The sequence below is a fragment of the Lathamus discolor genome, chromosome 5 (assembly GCF_037157495.1).
Source record: "Lathamus discolor isolate bLatDis1 chromosome 5, bLatDis1.hap1, whole genome shotgun sequence".
In the NCBI taxonomy this organism is placed as follows: Eukaryota; Metazoa; Chordata; class Aves; order Psittaciformes; family Psittacidae; genus Lathamus; species Lathamus discolor.
This window is the reverse complement of record NC_088888.1, coordinates 73,896,646-73,912,380: the sequence shown is the minus strand read 5'-3', so window position 1 is coordinate 73,912,380 and position 15,735 is coordinate 73,896,646. Positions and strand designations below refer to the sequence as shown.

At 44.1% G+C, this 15,735-nt stretch overlaps 1 protein-coding gene across 1 annotated transcript; it reads right to left on the bottom strand.

The window, feature by feature from the left end:
- Positions 1 to 2,853: 2,853 nt before the first annotated feature.
- On the bottom strand, positions 2,854 to 15,442 carry LOC136015382 (gamma-aminobutyric acid receptor subunit rho-1). Its single transcript, XM_065681250.1, has 8 exons — positions 15,387 to 15,442; positions 13,948 to 14,015; positions 10,433 to 10,656; positions 7,503 to 7,585; positions 6,196 to 6,336; positions 5,570 to 5,722; positions 3,926 to 4,122; positions 2,854 to 3,141 (listed from the first exon to the last, which is right to left on the bottom strand). The coding sequence occupies exons 1-8, from the start codon at positions 15,403 to 15,405 to the stop codon at positions 2,854 to 2,856; spliced, it is 1,173 nt and encodes a 390-aa protein (XP_065537322.1). The 5' UTR covers positions 15,406 to 15,442.
- Positions 15,443 to 15,735: the final 293 nt, after the last annotated feature.

Sequence of the window (15,735 nt, the reverse complement as noted above, 5' to 3'; positions counted from 1 at the left end):
GGACTCTCATGGAGATCATTCTTTTGAAGATAGAAAATGCACAATGCTGTACAAATGTAAAGGTTTATTGTGATTTTGAGTGCTTCTAGAAATAAACCCAAACAAGTAACTGATTTCTTGTGGCTGGGGAAAGGAGCAGAGTGTTAATGATTGGGTACGAAACTCATACACTGTGAAAGGCTAGAAGACAAAAAGTGGTGTATGTAAATATGTTTAATGAGTACACTTGTTGATAGCAAACACTGCCTGTATATGACATATCCTGTACTTATAGAATACATCTATATACACATTTACATAAGACTGGAAAGGCACTAGAGTTTCCCAAAATAAAACACAAGTTAATTAACAATGTAAATCCAAACATGGTGGTGGGGGAATCGTTTCGGGTTGGTGAGCTGGAAGGGAAACTTTGAAAATCACTTGGGAAGTTAGGAACCAGTCCCTCACTGAAAGCCAGGGAGTTCAACATGCTAGTTCCCGTTTTTATCTTCAGAATCTCCCTGATACGCATATTAGTCATATGCCAAATAACATGTAGTATGAGATTAAGGAGTCTAGAAAGGAATGTACAGTACTGCAGCAAACTACATAGCATTAAGCTTCTTATGAAGCTGGAGAGCTTACTATAAGATCTGGCACTCTTGTTTGTGCTCTTCTTAAACTGTAGGAATAAATGGGTTCTCACAATACTGAGAATCTAAATACATTCCTGTGCAAGTAGCGCCCAAGGAATCTCGCAGCTCTTTGTGGGAAAAGGTGCCATTGTAGCAAAGAATAAGGCAGGGTGGCCAGCCTCTCCTCTGCTTTTACCGGAGTGACCGTTCTGCCTCTGACTGAAACGTTTATGGTTTAAGGAAATAGACTTTAATTTCTTGAAAAAGTCTACTGAAGACTAATGTGATATGGAGGAATCTTGATAAAATGAAACCAAGTGTGTGTATGTGGCGGGGGAAGCAGCTATGTAGAAATGAGCACTAAAACTATCTCATGGATGGGTGTGTTTTAATGGCTTTTAGCATTCGTGATTTCATCGCCTCATCTATGGAGTGTAGGCTGTAAGGGCAAGATGAGCGTAGCTCATTTCGCACATCGTGATTTTAGCAGTTGTAAGAAATGCTGCGTATGTTTACGTGCTGCTTATTTACGTAGGACATGAAAGCAACAGCCAGCAGTGTTCAAATAGCTGCAAAGGCTGTGGTCACGAGCCTGATGGTAGAGTGGCTGATTAGTCAGGCTAGGGCAGCCTCATGTCAGAAGATTCACTTTCATTTTAGAGACACAACTGCTTTGGTCTGATTCTCAGGGCAGCTGCATCTGTAAGAGACAACAGCAGCTGCTGTGCAGGGAGTAAACGACTTGGTAACTGCATGCAAAAGCGTGTGTGTGTTTGAAGTCCTGTTCATCCAAGCCCTCAGTTAGCTTTGTGGATGTAGTTGTACAGCGCGTGGCAGCAGACATGCTATACACCACGCTTTCTGAGACACCTTTGGTGCTCCTCTTATTGTAAAGGCCCCTGATTCCATTCAACTGATTCTTGTCTTCCTGAGCTATTTCATTACTTCTGCGTTGCAGATTTTGCCTCTTCCATATGGAATATTTCTACTGACTGGCTGCTCTGCAGAAGCCGTGATGGAGAGCTGGGACTTGAGTCAATGCCAAGTGCCCCCAGCTCCAGCTGTGTCTCTTTGCTCCTGCCCTGCAAAGTGCTGCACAGAGGGCTGCAGGGTGCCGGGGAGACAGATGCAGCATGAAAGCAGAGTCCTTGGTTAGTTGTACCTGGGTCTGCAGTGGAGCTGCTGCCTCGTGGTGGAAGTTCTTTTTTACTTCACTCTGAAGTTTTTGGCATGGTATCTTTAGTAACTCAAATATAAAGTCCTTACTACTGCTTTGTCACCTGTTGAGCACCTTTCTATTTTGCTTTTACTAAAACCCAGATGAGCTAGGCTTTTCCTGGAAGCAAATATGACTACTGGTGGCTTTACAGGCTGCAACAGCTTCTCAGGCTGTACAGACCAGTAACGCCCAGACTATCTCAGAGAAAATGGGCTTCTCGCAGAGTAGTTTTACTCTTTGTAGACACCTGGTTGTCTTCACTGGGTCATTTTGTACAGAGACCCATTTCCTTTCCCAGGAAACCCGTGAAGAAAGCTCCCACTGACTGAAATAAGCAGATCCAAGGAGAGCACCTGTGTTTCCAGAGGATTTGATTAGCGCTGTTCCTTAGTGAATGTGCATTACAAGTCATACTTTAAAAAGATAATCAAAATAGCTTGGCGAGATTTCTTTCTTTTAAATATGATCAGGGCAAAGCACAAGTCTGAAAGTATTCCTATGCGGACTTGCCAGCGCAGTACAGTGAGGGCAGCATGCATTAAGCAGTAATTGCAAGCTGTAGCTAGCAATAACATTGTCGAAGTGTTTTCCAGCACTGGATGTTTTGCGTTTGTAATGGCCGTTTCTGACCTCATCCTGCAAGCATGCAAGTATTTGCATATTCTTGCTTTTACTGTTACTGAATGTGTAGAAGTCTGCTGAGTTGAAAGATGCATGCACGTGCTCGGGTACTTAAAGAATTAGGATCTCAGGGGCACTAAATGGAGGATGCACTATATATAAGCAACTGGCAATTATAGTCACTTATTAAAATAGTTTACAGTGGCCTATGAGGCACAAGAAAGAACATAGCACAGCTTTAAGTGTAAAACTTCCGATCGTATCACCTCTATTTTGCTGAAATGCACAATAACTCACACAATTATTCATGCCACAAGTGAGTTTTATCTGTTAGCCTATGAGACTGTACTTTCATTGCATGTCACAATGCTCTGTGACTACAGGAGTTAGGTACGTTTATGAAAAAATGGACCAGTATATCAAGTTAAATAGGATGTATGCACCAGGGAATATTATCCTGGAGTACTTGTCAATGGCATGAGTGTCGATCCGCATGCTGACGTATCTCTGGTTTTTCCTCCTGCCCGAGCCCCTCTCAGACCCCAATGTCAGCTGCACCATCATTCGGTCTTGTTTGTCCCCGTTCTCAGACATGTAGTGCCCCAGTTCATTCACATCGCCGTCATTGTAACTGCCGTCCACCATCATGGGCCGGGGCTGAGGTAGGCTGCATGCACAGGGAAGCTGTGGACACAAGTGCGGGATGGGTTTTAGTAGTGTCCAGCTATACACAGATATCCCTTTTCTCTTTACAGAAACAGAGGAGAGAAGCCTGAGGAATTCAGGCTGCTGGGACACAAAAGGGAGAACTAGAGGACCAGCAGCTTTTTCCTTCTCCTTTTTAGTGCCTACAAGACACAGTGTAGTCAGGGAGAGAGTGGGGCTGGCTGTGGAAAAGCTCATTCGGCTTCAGCCCAGCTATCAGGCTGTAAACAAATGCTGGACCTGTACCTTGAAGCTAAGAAAATCAGAGGACAGGGGGAAACCACAAGGAGGAATGGGTGAGGCCTGCCCCATTCGGAGAGAAGAGGCTGAAATTTTGAATGGTTATAATTAAATGTAACAAAAGCAGGAGGGAAAAATTTGGACCATTGTGTAGGTTCAGGCTGTGCCTGGCGAAAAGTTATATGAAGCACAAAATGCAGTATCCGTCTGATTCTATTCACAGGCTTGGCTCCTCAATATAAAAAATACTTAAAGGTAAAATCCTAAAACCTATCCCTTTTATACAGGTGGTGGAGGACTATATGTACAGGGAACCAGCATCCTCAGACTCTGAAGAAAGAGCAGTGAGCTTGGGTATGGATTGTCTATAACCTGGAAAGCTTTTCTGCTGGTGTCTTTTTGCTGCATTCTCCCCAGGCAGCTGGGAGCATCACACTGTAGTTGCAAGGTTTTGAACATTCCCAGGCATTTGCCATACCTTTTCCCAGGGACATAAAGCTGCATTAGAGATAGAAAACCTCACCTTGTCCCGCAGTTTCCTCTCCTTCCGCTCCTGCACCGTAGTCAGGTAATTCACAGCCGCGTATTCCAGCACCGAGAGGAAGACAAACACAAAACTGACCCACAGGTAGATGTCCACTGCTTTGATGTAGGAAACACGAGGCATGGAGGCATTCACCCCAGTGATGATCGTGGACATGGTCAGCACAGTGGTTATCCCTGGGAATACACCAGCAGAGAGACCTTAAGACTCTGTCAAGCCAGACTCTTTATCACAAACAGAGCTGCTGTTACAATCTCCTGACATAGGAATTTACCTTTCAGTATTGTTTTTCACAGCTGGGTGATGGATGTCACTGCCCAGGAGGGTCCAGGCAGCCCTGATTTCTGACTTAGGTTTTCTTGCCCAAAACAGCTTTAGTTCTGGTCTCAGGGTGTCGCTAGCCTGGTTCCTCACTGCACCACCAGCCTCCTACCCCACGGCCAGGCAGCAGTGCCTTGACCGTGTGCTGGCTGCACCCCATCTCCAGGCTCAGGACAGTCTGTCCCTAGAGGGGTACAAGTACATTGAGTTGGACTCAGTGCTCCTTATGGGTCCCTTCCAACTTGAGATATTCTATGACTCTGATCCTGCATATCTCATCTTCTAGTTCAGCCCCTCCACAGCATGGACACACATGAAGCCCATCTGCTGCTGCTACTGCTTCCACCCATTTCTGCAGGCCTGTTTTCCGTCTACTCCTAGGAAGTCTTGCTTTGTGGGAAGTCACTCACGCCTGGTCTGTGCCTTCCCTGGAGCAAGAGCAGAGACTAATGGGGCCCCACAGGGCAACACTGCCCCATGTTACACCATGGGTGAGAACAACAAGCACATCAGTAAAGGCAAGAAACCCTGTAGTTCCGTGTTATCCTGGCTCTGAGGGAGGCTTTCTGTGGTCTTCTTTTTTCAGGGGCTAATTATGTCACATTTATGATCCCTGTGAAAGTTTAAATGATGTATATAAGCATAAAGGACTGAAGTCACAGGAGTATCAGTGTGCTAAAGAGTGCTGCTAAAGGCAGTGCCTATATCTTCCAAAAAGCCATAGCTCAAACCCTTATGCTGCTTTTAATGAGGTCTCAAGGCAATGGATGCTGTTTCTAAACACAGACATGGATAACTGCCCCATTTGCCATCTCTGTTACGCCTCTGTATATCCTCTCCACTGAGGAATATGATTTTAACAATAAATAAAATCATGAGGTGTGTGTTGCCTGGAGTAAGCAGAAACAAGCTTGGGTCTCAAAGTCTGGAAAGCATAAACAGCACTTTGCTAAAGGCAAGGCACCTGCTTTGGAAGATTCATATCCGTATCACAGTTCTGCTCCCATGGTGACTCCTCTGACATATGGCTTCATCTGTCTGAAAGGGGTTGCAAAATGGAAAGCTGAATCCCTCACACTGCACTGTGCAAGCAGGGAAGGTAATTGCTTGGTACTGCAGGGCAGATGGAGAGTTTGTACCTGGGCCAGGCCTCTGCATGGGGGACACACGTCTGGCATAGCTGATTTCCGTGCCACAAGGCAACGGGGGCAGTGCTTAGCACAGGGGATTTCATCTTGATGGTCAAGGCTGCAGCTGCAGCAATTGTCTCTTAGGTCTGCTGACTGCAAGGTTGGTTTTTACCTAATGGGACTCTGGCAGGAACTGCTCTTCGGTCTATCCAGAAGGACACCCAGGACAACATGACCATGAGGGTGGCAGGGAAGTAGGTTTGGAGCAAGAAGAAGAAGATGTGTCGGCGTAAAGTGAAGTTTATATAGAGGCGATTGTACCACCCTGTATAACAGAGAAGGAAAAAGAGAAGTCACACCAATACCAAAGTACTTTCAGGTAAGGTCATGTTGCATTAGGGGAAAAGCGCCTCATTTGCTTTTAGAAAAACACTGTTAATGACCACAGATAATTGCAGTTTACAGAAAGGGCTCCTTATGGAACCAGCTAGAAAAGTCAAAGCATCTTTCAGGACCATAACTTCCAGAGAAGAAATATAACCTGTGCACTTGAAGAGTTTAATTCTTGTTAAGGCTTGCTGTGATCTTGAGGAAGGATTGTCTTTCCAGACTATATAACTGTTAAGGTAGAAGTCTGTGGCAGGGACAGCAGCTTCAGCATAGAAAAGAGGGCCACAGGGCTCACGGGCCACAGAGAGGCCTCCCAATGGATAATTCTCCATGGCCAAGGTCTGAAGGGACAGCTTGCACCCCTTTTTCCCCTAGCCCACTCTCTGTCAGACACACTCTGGTTCTCACCTGTGCTGCTGTAAAAGGCGAGCTTGGTGGTGGTGTGAAACTCCTGGATCAGGAACTGGGACAGCGATATCCTCTCATCTGTTTTTAGGGAATCATTCCCATTCTTCCAGTAGAGCATAAGGTCATCTTCAGTGTAGGCATCTAGGGCAGCAAAGCGAACCTGTGCAGTGCCACTGCACTGAGATGTCACACCCGCAGCCCAGTGTGTCCCCACACACCTTCCAGGCTACCTGTGTGCTCCCGGCTGAAAAGGCCGGATGCCACCACCTAGCTGGGAGCTGTGCCAATGGTGGGTATGTCTGCGGCAAGGAGTGGGCTTGCTCCTTGTCACAGCCCTCAGGCCTGACGCCTGGTACGTCATAATTTCATGTATGTAATATGTATGTTGGGTAACCCGCCACAACAGAACTTCAAAAACTGTCCCTTCTAAATGTCCTAAAATCAGAAGCAAAGAAAGGAGCCTTAGAGGAAAGGGCCTGCTTAGGGTAAAAGGAGGAACAGTCTACTGACGGTCTGAGGCATGCAGGAGGAAAAACTCCTGAGTAAGCTTTCTGCCTGTGTGCACACATGAATATTACACATTTTACACATATTATAATACATGTGGAAATATAGTAATGTTAATCCTTTCAGATGGGTTTAGTAGCAGCTTTTCCCAGACAGGGAGAAAAAAATCACACATAAATGCTTTAAAACAGAATTAAGATTATAATTTCTTACTGCAATCTTATGAAGGAGAAGGGAAAACCTCCTAAAAAGGGAGAAGTTTAACATGTTTCTGCTTGCAATCTAGCTAATTCATATGTGCATCACACCTGCGACAAAGGAGCTACATGTGGGTATAAGCTGCATTTGTCTCAAAGAGGTGTAAGAAATGTAAGAGGAAGGTGACTAATGTCAGTACCCGTCATGGTTGCTACACCACAAATGAGCAGACAGTCCACAAAAAGGGTGTAGGGCCATTTATTTGTGTATTTGAGGGCACATGGGCAAGCAGATGCAGCTGGAGACTGCTGCTGCGCAGGGAAGTGGCCCTGGGAATGGGGTGGCAGCAGGGCAGCCTGGCTTTCAGGGACACTGGCAAGACAGTGCTCACAGCTGAGTTTTCAAAGCAATGCATTGTTGCAAACACCATCTAATTCCAGTGGAAAAATAGGGGCAGGGAGTTTCTCTTAGTGTTGCAGTCAGTTTGTGAGAGCCCCCATGCATGTAGCCACAATTTAATTATTGGTATCATTATTGATATAATGAAATACAGTTTGAGTGCCCATGGGGTGCAGCCCTTGGTTCCCCTTCGCTTTACTTACAGCTTTCAATCTCCAGGGAACATGTCTGTGTGTCCAATGGGAAGCGACTAAAATCCATGTTGCACATTGCCGTTACCGTAACTCTAGGAATAATAAAACCCACTCCATTAAAAACTTGCCTTCTTCTGTGACTGTAAAATAATAAAGCTGTGAGTTTGGGTTTTTTTATTAAGTAATTATCTGGTCAGTAACAGTCCACTGAAAACAAGCACCTTCCACCCAGATAAAGCCATTCCAATTTAGTTAAAGCCATTTTTCCTTCTAAGCAAACCAGTGTTAGAACAGGTGATTAGAAAGTTAGGCCATGACAAATTGCTACTAGATGACAAAAATACTGGAGGAGAAAGTGGGAAAGGGCAGAGAGGGACCTTCTTCCTCTTTGACTATCAGCCAACATCTCTCTGCAGAGATTTGTGCTTTCAGGGGATGCTTTGTATGGTGAAATGTCAATTTTTTTCAAAGCCATCCCAGCAGCATGAGGGATGCAGGTAGGTTTTTTCTCTGCACTCTGATTTTCCAGCTGCTAAATGAGAATCCAGTGACCACACATGGGTATCAGCCACCAGAGGGCACAGGCAATGCTGGAGCTGGTATGCCACAAAGACCGTTGAAATGCCCTTCCCCATCAATCAAAAGGTCTGGTCTTGCTATAGTCTCATTATCTCATTTTTAACAGCATGATTTTGTGTTTGCACTAGAAACATCCATAAATCTTGACTCAACTGTCTTGAACTCTAGAAAAGTAAATGAAGATAGAAGTATAAGTCATAATGGAGAGAGAATTAATGAATTATAGCAGTGCTAATGGTAGACAGACATCTGTCACATAATGCTAAAAACACAGTGCAGTCCCTTATGTTAGTAGTCCTTCTGCAAGTGTGGGCTCTTACTGATGTTGCTTTCCTATCTATCTGGATTTAGTCTTTGAGTGCAAGTGCTTGGCTCAGTCTCGTTTTTTAGGTGCCAGTGAGATCTACAGTGGTTTCCAAGACAAGAGGAGACAAAGTCTGGCAAAAAACCTTAAAAAGGCAGACATCAAGGAAAAACACAAGCTACAGGCAAAGGCATTCAGCAAAGGCAGGCAGGCAGCAATGACCCGTTTGCTCCTAAGGGGAGACCAGCATTCATACTGCCCCAGTGTTCATCAAGCGCTCCAACCTACAGTCGCCACTGAATGAAATAATTAAACTCTGTCAATTTGCTATTCAAGACATTCACCACCATTTTATAAAGGACCACTGTTTAAGCACAAGACTGTGCATGGCAGGATCTGAGTAGTTTGATCTTCTATTCCCATCTTCTTTAGACACCATAAAGGCTTGCTGCGGAGGTGATCGGTATCATGCTGCAATATGACATTTTATTGTCTTTTTTCTTATTGTGCTAAGGACCTGAGCAAACTTTGCAAAGGACTAAGGAACACCTGAACCTGGTCTAATGCACTGAGTGAAGAAATAGCTTTAATAAGGAGAAGGTAGACATTCTTCAGACTTTGAATTCCAATGTACAGGAAGATAAAAATGTCATAGAACAAGAAAATTCTTGTCAAACTGATACCCCACAGGGGATCAAGACTTCATTTTCTTCTCTTTCTTTCATAAAATCACAAAACACCTCAGCAGGCTGGGAAGATGAATTTCTTACTTGATGGCAGGCTCAGCTCTACCTCTGCCACTCCTAAGGCTTCTATATAAAATGCACTTAAAGGTCTTCACATCTTATGCAAGCCTATCATTAGTTAAACCTATGTATGCATTTTGCTGATGCTGACCTCCTATCGGTCAGATTTTCATTCTCTTTTGTCCCTCAGAATACGTTATCTGTCATCTGATGCTTTGTTTATTTAGTATGTGTTTTACTATTTCATTGATGTGGAGGCTGTTGACATTCTTGCATCCGAATATTGTACAGTGATTTCCTCTCTAATAGGTTCTTACGGGTCATTTGGCAAGACTTGTTTTCTAACTGAGTGGAGCTGCAGCCAAGGAAAACTAAAGCACTGGTTTTAGTTTCTTTTGGAGACTGACAGATGCTCCCCACCTAGTATAAAAGTATGAAAGCTCTCCAAGTATGAAAGTGTTAGTTATCAGAAAGAAAAAATGCCTGCTTTAATAACATTCAGACTTAGGTCAGCAATGTTCCTCCCAAAGCTGATCAACCAGTTGGAAAATAAGGGAGAAAGCCAGGATTGGGATCACCCCTCAAACTAGAATACAAAACAGTTTACCCAAAATGTCCCTTCAAGGAGCTTTTATGCATTTCACAAGAAACTGAGCAAAAAGCAGGAAAAGCCAAAGTCAAGAGTTTAGTTTGCTTTAGCCACACATGTGAGTCACCCAGAGCCATATATCCTTGCTCTGAAGCTTGTCACTTCAGATGCTGAAGTATGTTCTACGTGGTTTGTTGCTTATCATAAAGCTCAAGTTGTGCTTCGTATAATTTTTCTTCATAATTACCTATTAAAATAGAAATTCATGTTTTGCTAGGCCCAGGGACTTTGTTGTACAGTGGATAACTATAGCTGCATTGGACTTCTGTTTATTACCAGAAACTGCGCTCTTCCTTGCATCGTGCCTTGCCTCTTCATCAGTGTGCCCACAGCTCACTGGTCGGCAGCGAGATGCCCCAAGGGGACTATGACATCTGGCTACAGCTTTCTGACAGCAGGAGCACTGGATAACAATGCACACAGGGCAAAAGCACACTGGAGGAAGCAGCAACATTAGCATAGAGATTGACTTCCTTCAACAAGCACTTAATGAACTTGCACAGGGACTCAGATGTCGGTGGATAGTCAGCACATTCATTCTTTGTTAGGCTTTTTGGTTTTTTTTTAGTATGAAGTCATGCAAAAGCACTATACAGGAATCAATTGAACCATTTTCTCTCTCACTCCACAAATAACTCCCATTGACTGAATGCAGCTTTACCTGAGGCTGTAAAGTACCTTCCCGTCCGGCTGGACCCGCAACATGACATTGTCTGTGGTGGTGTCGTGGATGAAAGAACGCTTGGAGTGGACAAAGAACATGTCAGGGACCCAGATTTTCTTCACCAGCCTGCCATCAAAGGTCATGCTTTGGTTGTTGGTGCTGGGGAAGGACAGTCTCTCATCTTTCCAGTAGTGCCTTAGGTAAAGCGTCATGGTGAAGTCCTGCAACAAACAGGCTTGTGTCACAGCATACACATCATTCGCACACCAGTGATTTCTCCTCTCTGGGACAAACCACAAGCTGTAAAGTACCATTCCTGAAGGAACATCCACCCCTTGAGCTGCAGGGGACGTGACTGGCTACAGCTTGTTTATTCCCCAGGTCGGACTGACTTACTGGATTCAGAAATCAGAGGCCATGCAGGCACTGAATGCACCTCTGAAGTGCAAATACCGTATTTTGATGTCTGCAGCCACTCCAGGGACGAAAAGGCAGACATGCTGAGGCAGCAGTAGGTGGAGAGTGCTGCTGACTACTGAATCCCACAGTCCTGTATGTTGCTGCATTTCTGGACCCACCTGTGAAGAAGCATTTGCTGCCTGCATTGCCCTTCATGCTGCTCCGGCAACTGCCACCCCCCAGGCAGCTGAAAGAGCATGTTGCAGTGAGAGTTCTCCCTCCAGCACAGCCACTGAATTCTTTTTTACTCGGTATTTGACCAAAATAGGTTTTTTCTGTTGTTTCTCCCCACACATTGTACTCTTAGACCAGAGGTATGCTCCTTCTCTTTGAGCTCTGTTGTATTTGGAATCAAACCCCAGAGGCACATACACTTGGGTTTGCCTTTTCCCTTATTTCAAAGGGAGACCTCACATATCTGAAGATAACCTCACATACAAGTGTTTACAGGCACAATATCTTTGCGTGTAGCATAATATGTTGCCTATAAACTGACAGAAGTGCCCAAGGCTCATAAATCAGCCCTGGTGTCTGAGGTAGCAGTCAGATAAGTTTGGGGTGCTGGGGTTTTTTTTAATTATTTGACAATTGAACTTTTTCTCCACAGCACTTTCCAAGCATTCTGAAATGTGGGGGGTTCTGCAGTCTTTCTGCAGTAAAAGTGGTGTGTTACTTGCATCCTGTGCTATTATTATACTGGAGGCCAATATAATTCTTGGGAGTGCTTCATAAAGGAAAAAAAAAAAAAAGAAAAGATAAACCCCATGGATTGAGCAGGTAAATAATGAAAATAGAGTAAAATCTAATAATACTAAAAAAGAAAAAAGAGAAAGGACTAAAACTCCAGAAACACCAGTGATGCACAACACAATTGCTCACCACCCACTGACCGATACCCAGCCTGACCTGAGCAGCGATCTGCCCTTCTGGGTAACTGCCCCCAGTTTATATAGTGGACATGACGTGCTGTGATATGGAATACCCCTTTGGCTAGTTTGGGTCAGGTGTCCTGTCTCTGCTTTCTCTAAGCTTCCTGTGCCCCTCCTCACTGGCAGAGCATGAGAGACTGAAAAGTCCTTGATCAGGGTAAGCATTACTGAGCAACAACTAAAACACGGGTGTGCTACCAGCATTGTTCTCAGACTGAAGCCGAAACACAGCACTGCACCAGCTACTAGGAAGAAAATTAACTCTATCCCAGCCAAAACCAGGACACAGAGTCTCTGGCCTACGATAGATATTTATAAGTTTTAAAATTAATTGGGGGAAAAAATAGTCTGATTTCTAACATCCTAATAAAATTTCATAGTGTCCACTATTATTTTACCACTGTCTTGCAAATAGTCAGAAAGTAAGAGAAAAAGAAGGAAGCAATGATATATGTAACTCCTCAAGCTTTAATTTAGTGCAGACTGAGTATCTCTATCACTGCTGTCTCTTCTTTAAAAAACAAGCAATGGTCTTGCAAAACACTGTGGCCTTTTTCTATAAAGCTGTGTAAGTTAAAATGAATTGATTCTGACAATATAAAGTCTTCTCCATCATTGTTTTATGAATAGGCAAAATTGACCCTGAATGGTTTTTTTTCCGGAGGCCGTACAGTGTTTTTCCCTGTGTATTACTGGATGTTTGCAGCATGATGTGCAGGGTCAGTATTCACAAAACCAAGGGAAGTTGTTCAAAATCATAATGCTTGCTTAAAAAATGAGTGTGTTTGATGCTTTATTTTTACTTTTAAATCCTCAATGTTAAGCTCTTTCTCTTTGCTTTCAACTTCCAAAGCTTTTCAGGGGCTCTCTGGCCACATTCACAAACTTTCTCCTCAACCAGAAGGGCTGGGACCATCCCAGGAGAGGTGAAATCTCGGAGTCCCCATGGCTGGCAGTCAGAGTGCCAAGAGCACTGGAGACACAAGAGCCATCTGGAGGGCTCCCCAGAGCTGGGGGGAATGCACACCCTTATGTGCCTCAGCACTGCAACCCTGCTGTACCCCCCAAGTTATTGTTTGACTGTAGATACCCAGCTCACTCAAAAGCTGAAATAGCTGTTCCCTTTCTATGCTCCTGTTCTTCTGCACAGGCTGTTGTTTACATGTCCTGTATGCATGGAGAATCTTCCCACAGAAAATCTCCTGCAGGAAAATCATCTTGCTTTCAGCAGTGTCTGGTGATGAAAAAAGCCCTTCCAGCAAAAGTCATCAAGACCAAAATCTGCACTCCTTTGAGAGCATTTGAAAACTGACTGGGTTTACATTACTAATTGTATGGTAGGAAAAGAAGAACAGAGACTCAGTACAGAATTTATCCTGCACAGAGCACCAGTATCAGTCCTACTTCACTGTTAGTGTGAAGATATAGTATATATACATATATATATATATAAGCTATAGTAAGTATGGAATTCATAACAAAAACCTAAGAACCAACAGAGCCTTATGCTGATTGCCAGCACACAGCTGGGGTGATAAAACTGCCAATGTGCCAAAAGGCAAGTTCTGGAGAAACTTCTTCCCTCGGAGCTCGTTGTGGCTGCCCTTTCAGAGCAGGACTTAACAGTCTGAACGAGTGCTGCTCTCAGGATGGTTCATGACTTCTGGTTGGGAGCTAGCTGTTCCCCGACCAGCTCAGGACATGGCTGAAGTGAGCCTGTGTCTGCAGTATATCAAAGTGCTTTAAAACCAACACATGAACTGGTCTCCTCGGAACTTTTAAACGTGTTTATCACTTTTTAAGAAAATGTAAAACCCCACATCTTTTGGGACAGTATTGGCAGTGTTGTATCATCCTGTCTTAGAGAAGAGAATGGCAGGTTTCTACCTTCTGCTTAAAGGGAGATGAAATGGTAGCATGAGATCAAGAGAAATAATTGTCAGCAGATTCAGATCAAACATGAATCTGCCTCTCAAAGGCTGTGAAGTGCTCACCCTTGGAAGTATTCAAATCCCACAGACACAAACCCAGGCAGCCTGCTCTAGATGGCCCTGTTCTATCGGGGGTTTGGGCTAGGCAGTCTCCAGAAGTCCCACCTGACCTTAGCTCTTCTGTGACTCTTACCATGTCCACCTCAGAAATGCTGTCCAGACTTTCAACTTGGACATCCACCCCAACAGGAATCGCAGGGCCTGGGGGGAAAAATTAAAAGTTTGCAGAATATAAACCTAATGAGACAAAGTAATCCCCTGGCTTTCATATCTTAGAGATAAAAGTAGATGCTCAGTATTAAATAGAAGCAACAGTAAACAAATTGGAAGTAGAAATGATTGGAATTCATAATAAAAACCTAATAACAACCAAAATCAGCAATGACATCGACCTATTGTAGGCTTTCTCTTCTTATTGTGTCATCCTACGTGTGTCCCTTAAAAACTTAAATGCAATTTTCTCTGCTTTTAGCTCCAGCGCTTGGGTCCAGGGCTCTCAAGACAGGTGCCCAGCAGAACATCCGTTTACATGGACAGTGTTGGCGCAGCTAAGGGAATGTGGAAGAGTCACTCCAAATTTTTTCCTCACTTCTTCTTCCCTCTCAGGCTAGTAACACCCCTGAGAGCCAGCTACTCTGTGCATCTGACTTTCACATCACCCATTGCTCAGCTGTGGGAAAGACGGGGTGATAGGAGGGGATGTGTTGCAAGACACAGGCATGTGCCACTGAGCCTGGGGCTCCCCAGAGGTCTGACTGCGACTCCATGTAATAGGGATTTTGATCTTTTCTCCCTTCTCCAGGCTTTGACTGGCTCTTGTACACCTCTGGCAATTACACTGCGGGAGCTCTGTCAAGACAAATAATGCTCACATTAGCAGACTGCGATGAAACTGAAACCTTTTTAAATTAATTGAACATGCTGGTATTTGGTATATTGAGCATTTAGCAGTGAAATCTTCTTCCATTAGAGTATATAATGGTATCCTGGATTTGAATGACCATCTGTCAGCCAGAAAGGGTAGATAAATTACAACATTCTCTAATCTGATGGGCTGAAAGAAAATGTGTTCTCCTTCATCCATTTCCCTGAAAGCTTCGGTTGCTCTACCACACAACCACAAAACTAAGAGCAAGCATTAACAGTAAATATGTTTGGTTTTGGGTTACAGATGAAATGGCCAGGTCAGTAGACATGGTACAGTATTTGATTATGCACACACATCATTGTAGTGAGGTGAAATCTTAGAATTCCCCATCATCCAGGGCTAAACATAAAGTGTGTTTGCAGATTTTTATCAAAAGAAAGTGTCGTTGAATATCAGGAATATTGTATTGTCTGTAATCACATTTCCATGCCTTCGAGCACGCTTATTTGCTCATCCAAGGAAGAAGGCTGTATCACTGCACCCCTCTCCACCTGAGCATGTCATGAAGTTACAACACAAAATAACAAAAATTAGAGATGGAAAAAGCTCTGCTTGCCAATATGCTTGTTAACCTGCGTACGTGCTACAGTATAGAGAAGTGACTGTGTAAAACACGAACAATGACAAATGTGCACATTTCATACCTCCAAACCCTGGTCTCATGCTGAAGTCATGGTCATCTATTCGCAGCAGCTGCTCTGACTTTGTCAGGGGAGATTTGGTGATGTCAGGGCTTCGTTTTAGGATTGGGCTACCAGGAAGAGAGAAGCACAGCTGTGAGCCCTGAGCAGCCCTTTGAGAAGCATGCACCCACCTAACTCCATTACCCCTCAGACCATTTACGCCATAGACCATAATCACGCGACTGCTTCAGTGGCTGGCAGAGTGTCACTAACAAATGACCCCTGCACTCAGCATACAGCTTAGGCACCTGCGGTAATTCTGGCACTGAGAAAACATTTGTTTGGTGACATTTTGGCTCTGTAAGATTAT

Bases quoted from the DNA above. Each gene is read 5' to 3' on its own strand.
- LOC136015382 (XM_065681250.1), bottom strand. The intron at 10,657-13,947 runs GTAAGAGTCACA...TGTTTGTTGCAG, and splicing joins GCATTTCTGAGGTGGACATG to GACTTCACCATGACGCTTTA. The intron at 4,123-5,569 runs GTAAAAACCAAC...GTGTATTCCCAG, and splicing joins TCCTGCCAGAGTCCCATTAG to GGATAACCACTGTGCTGACC.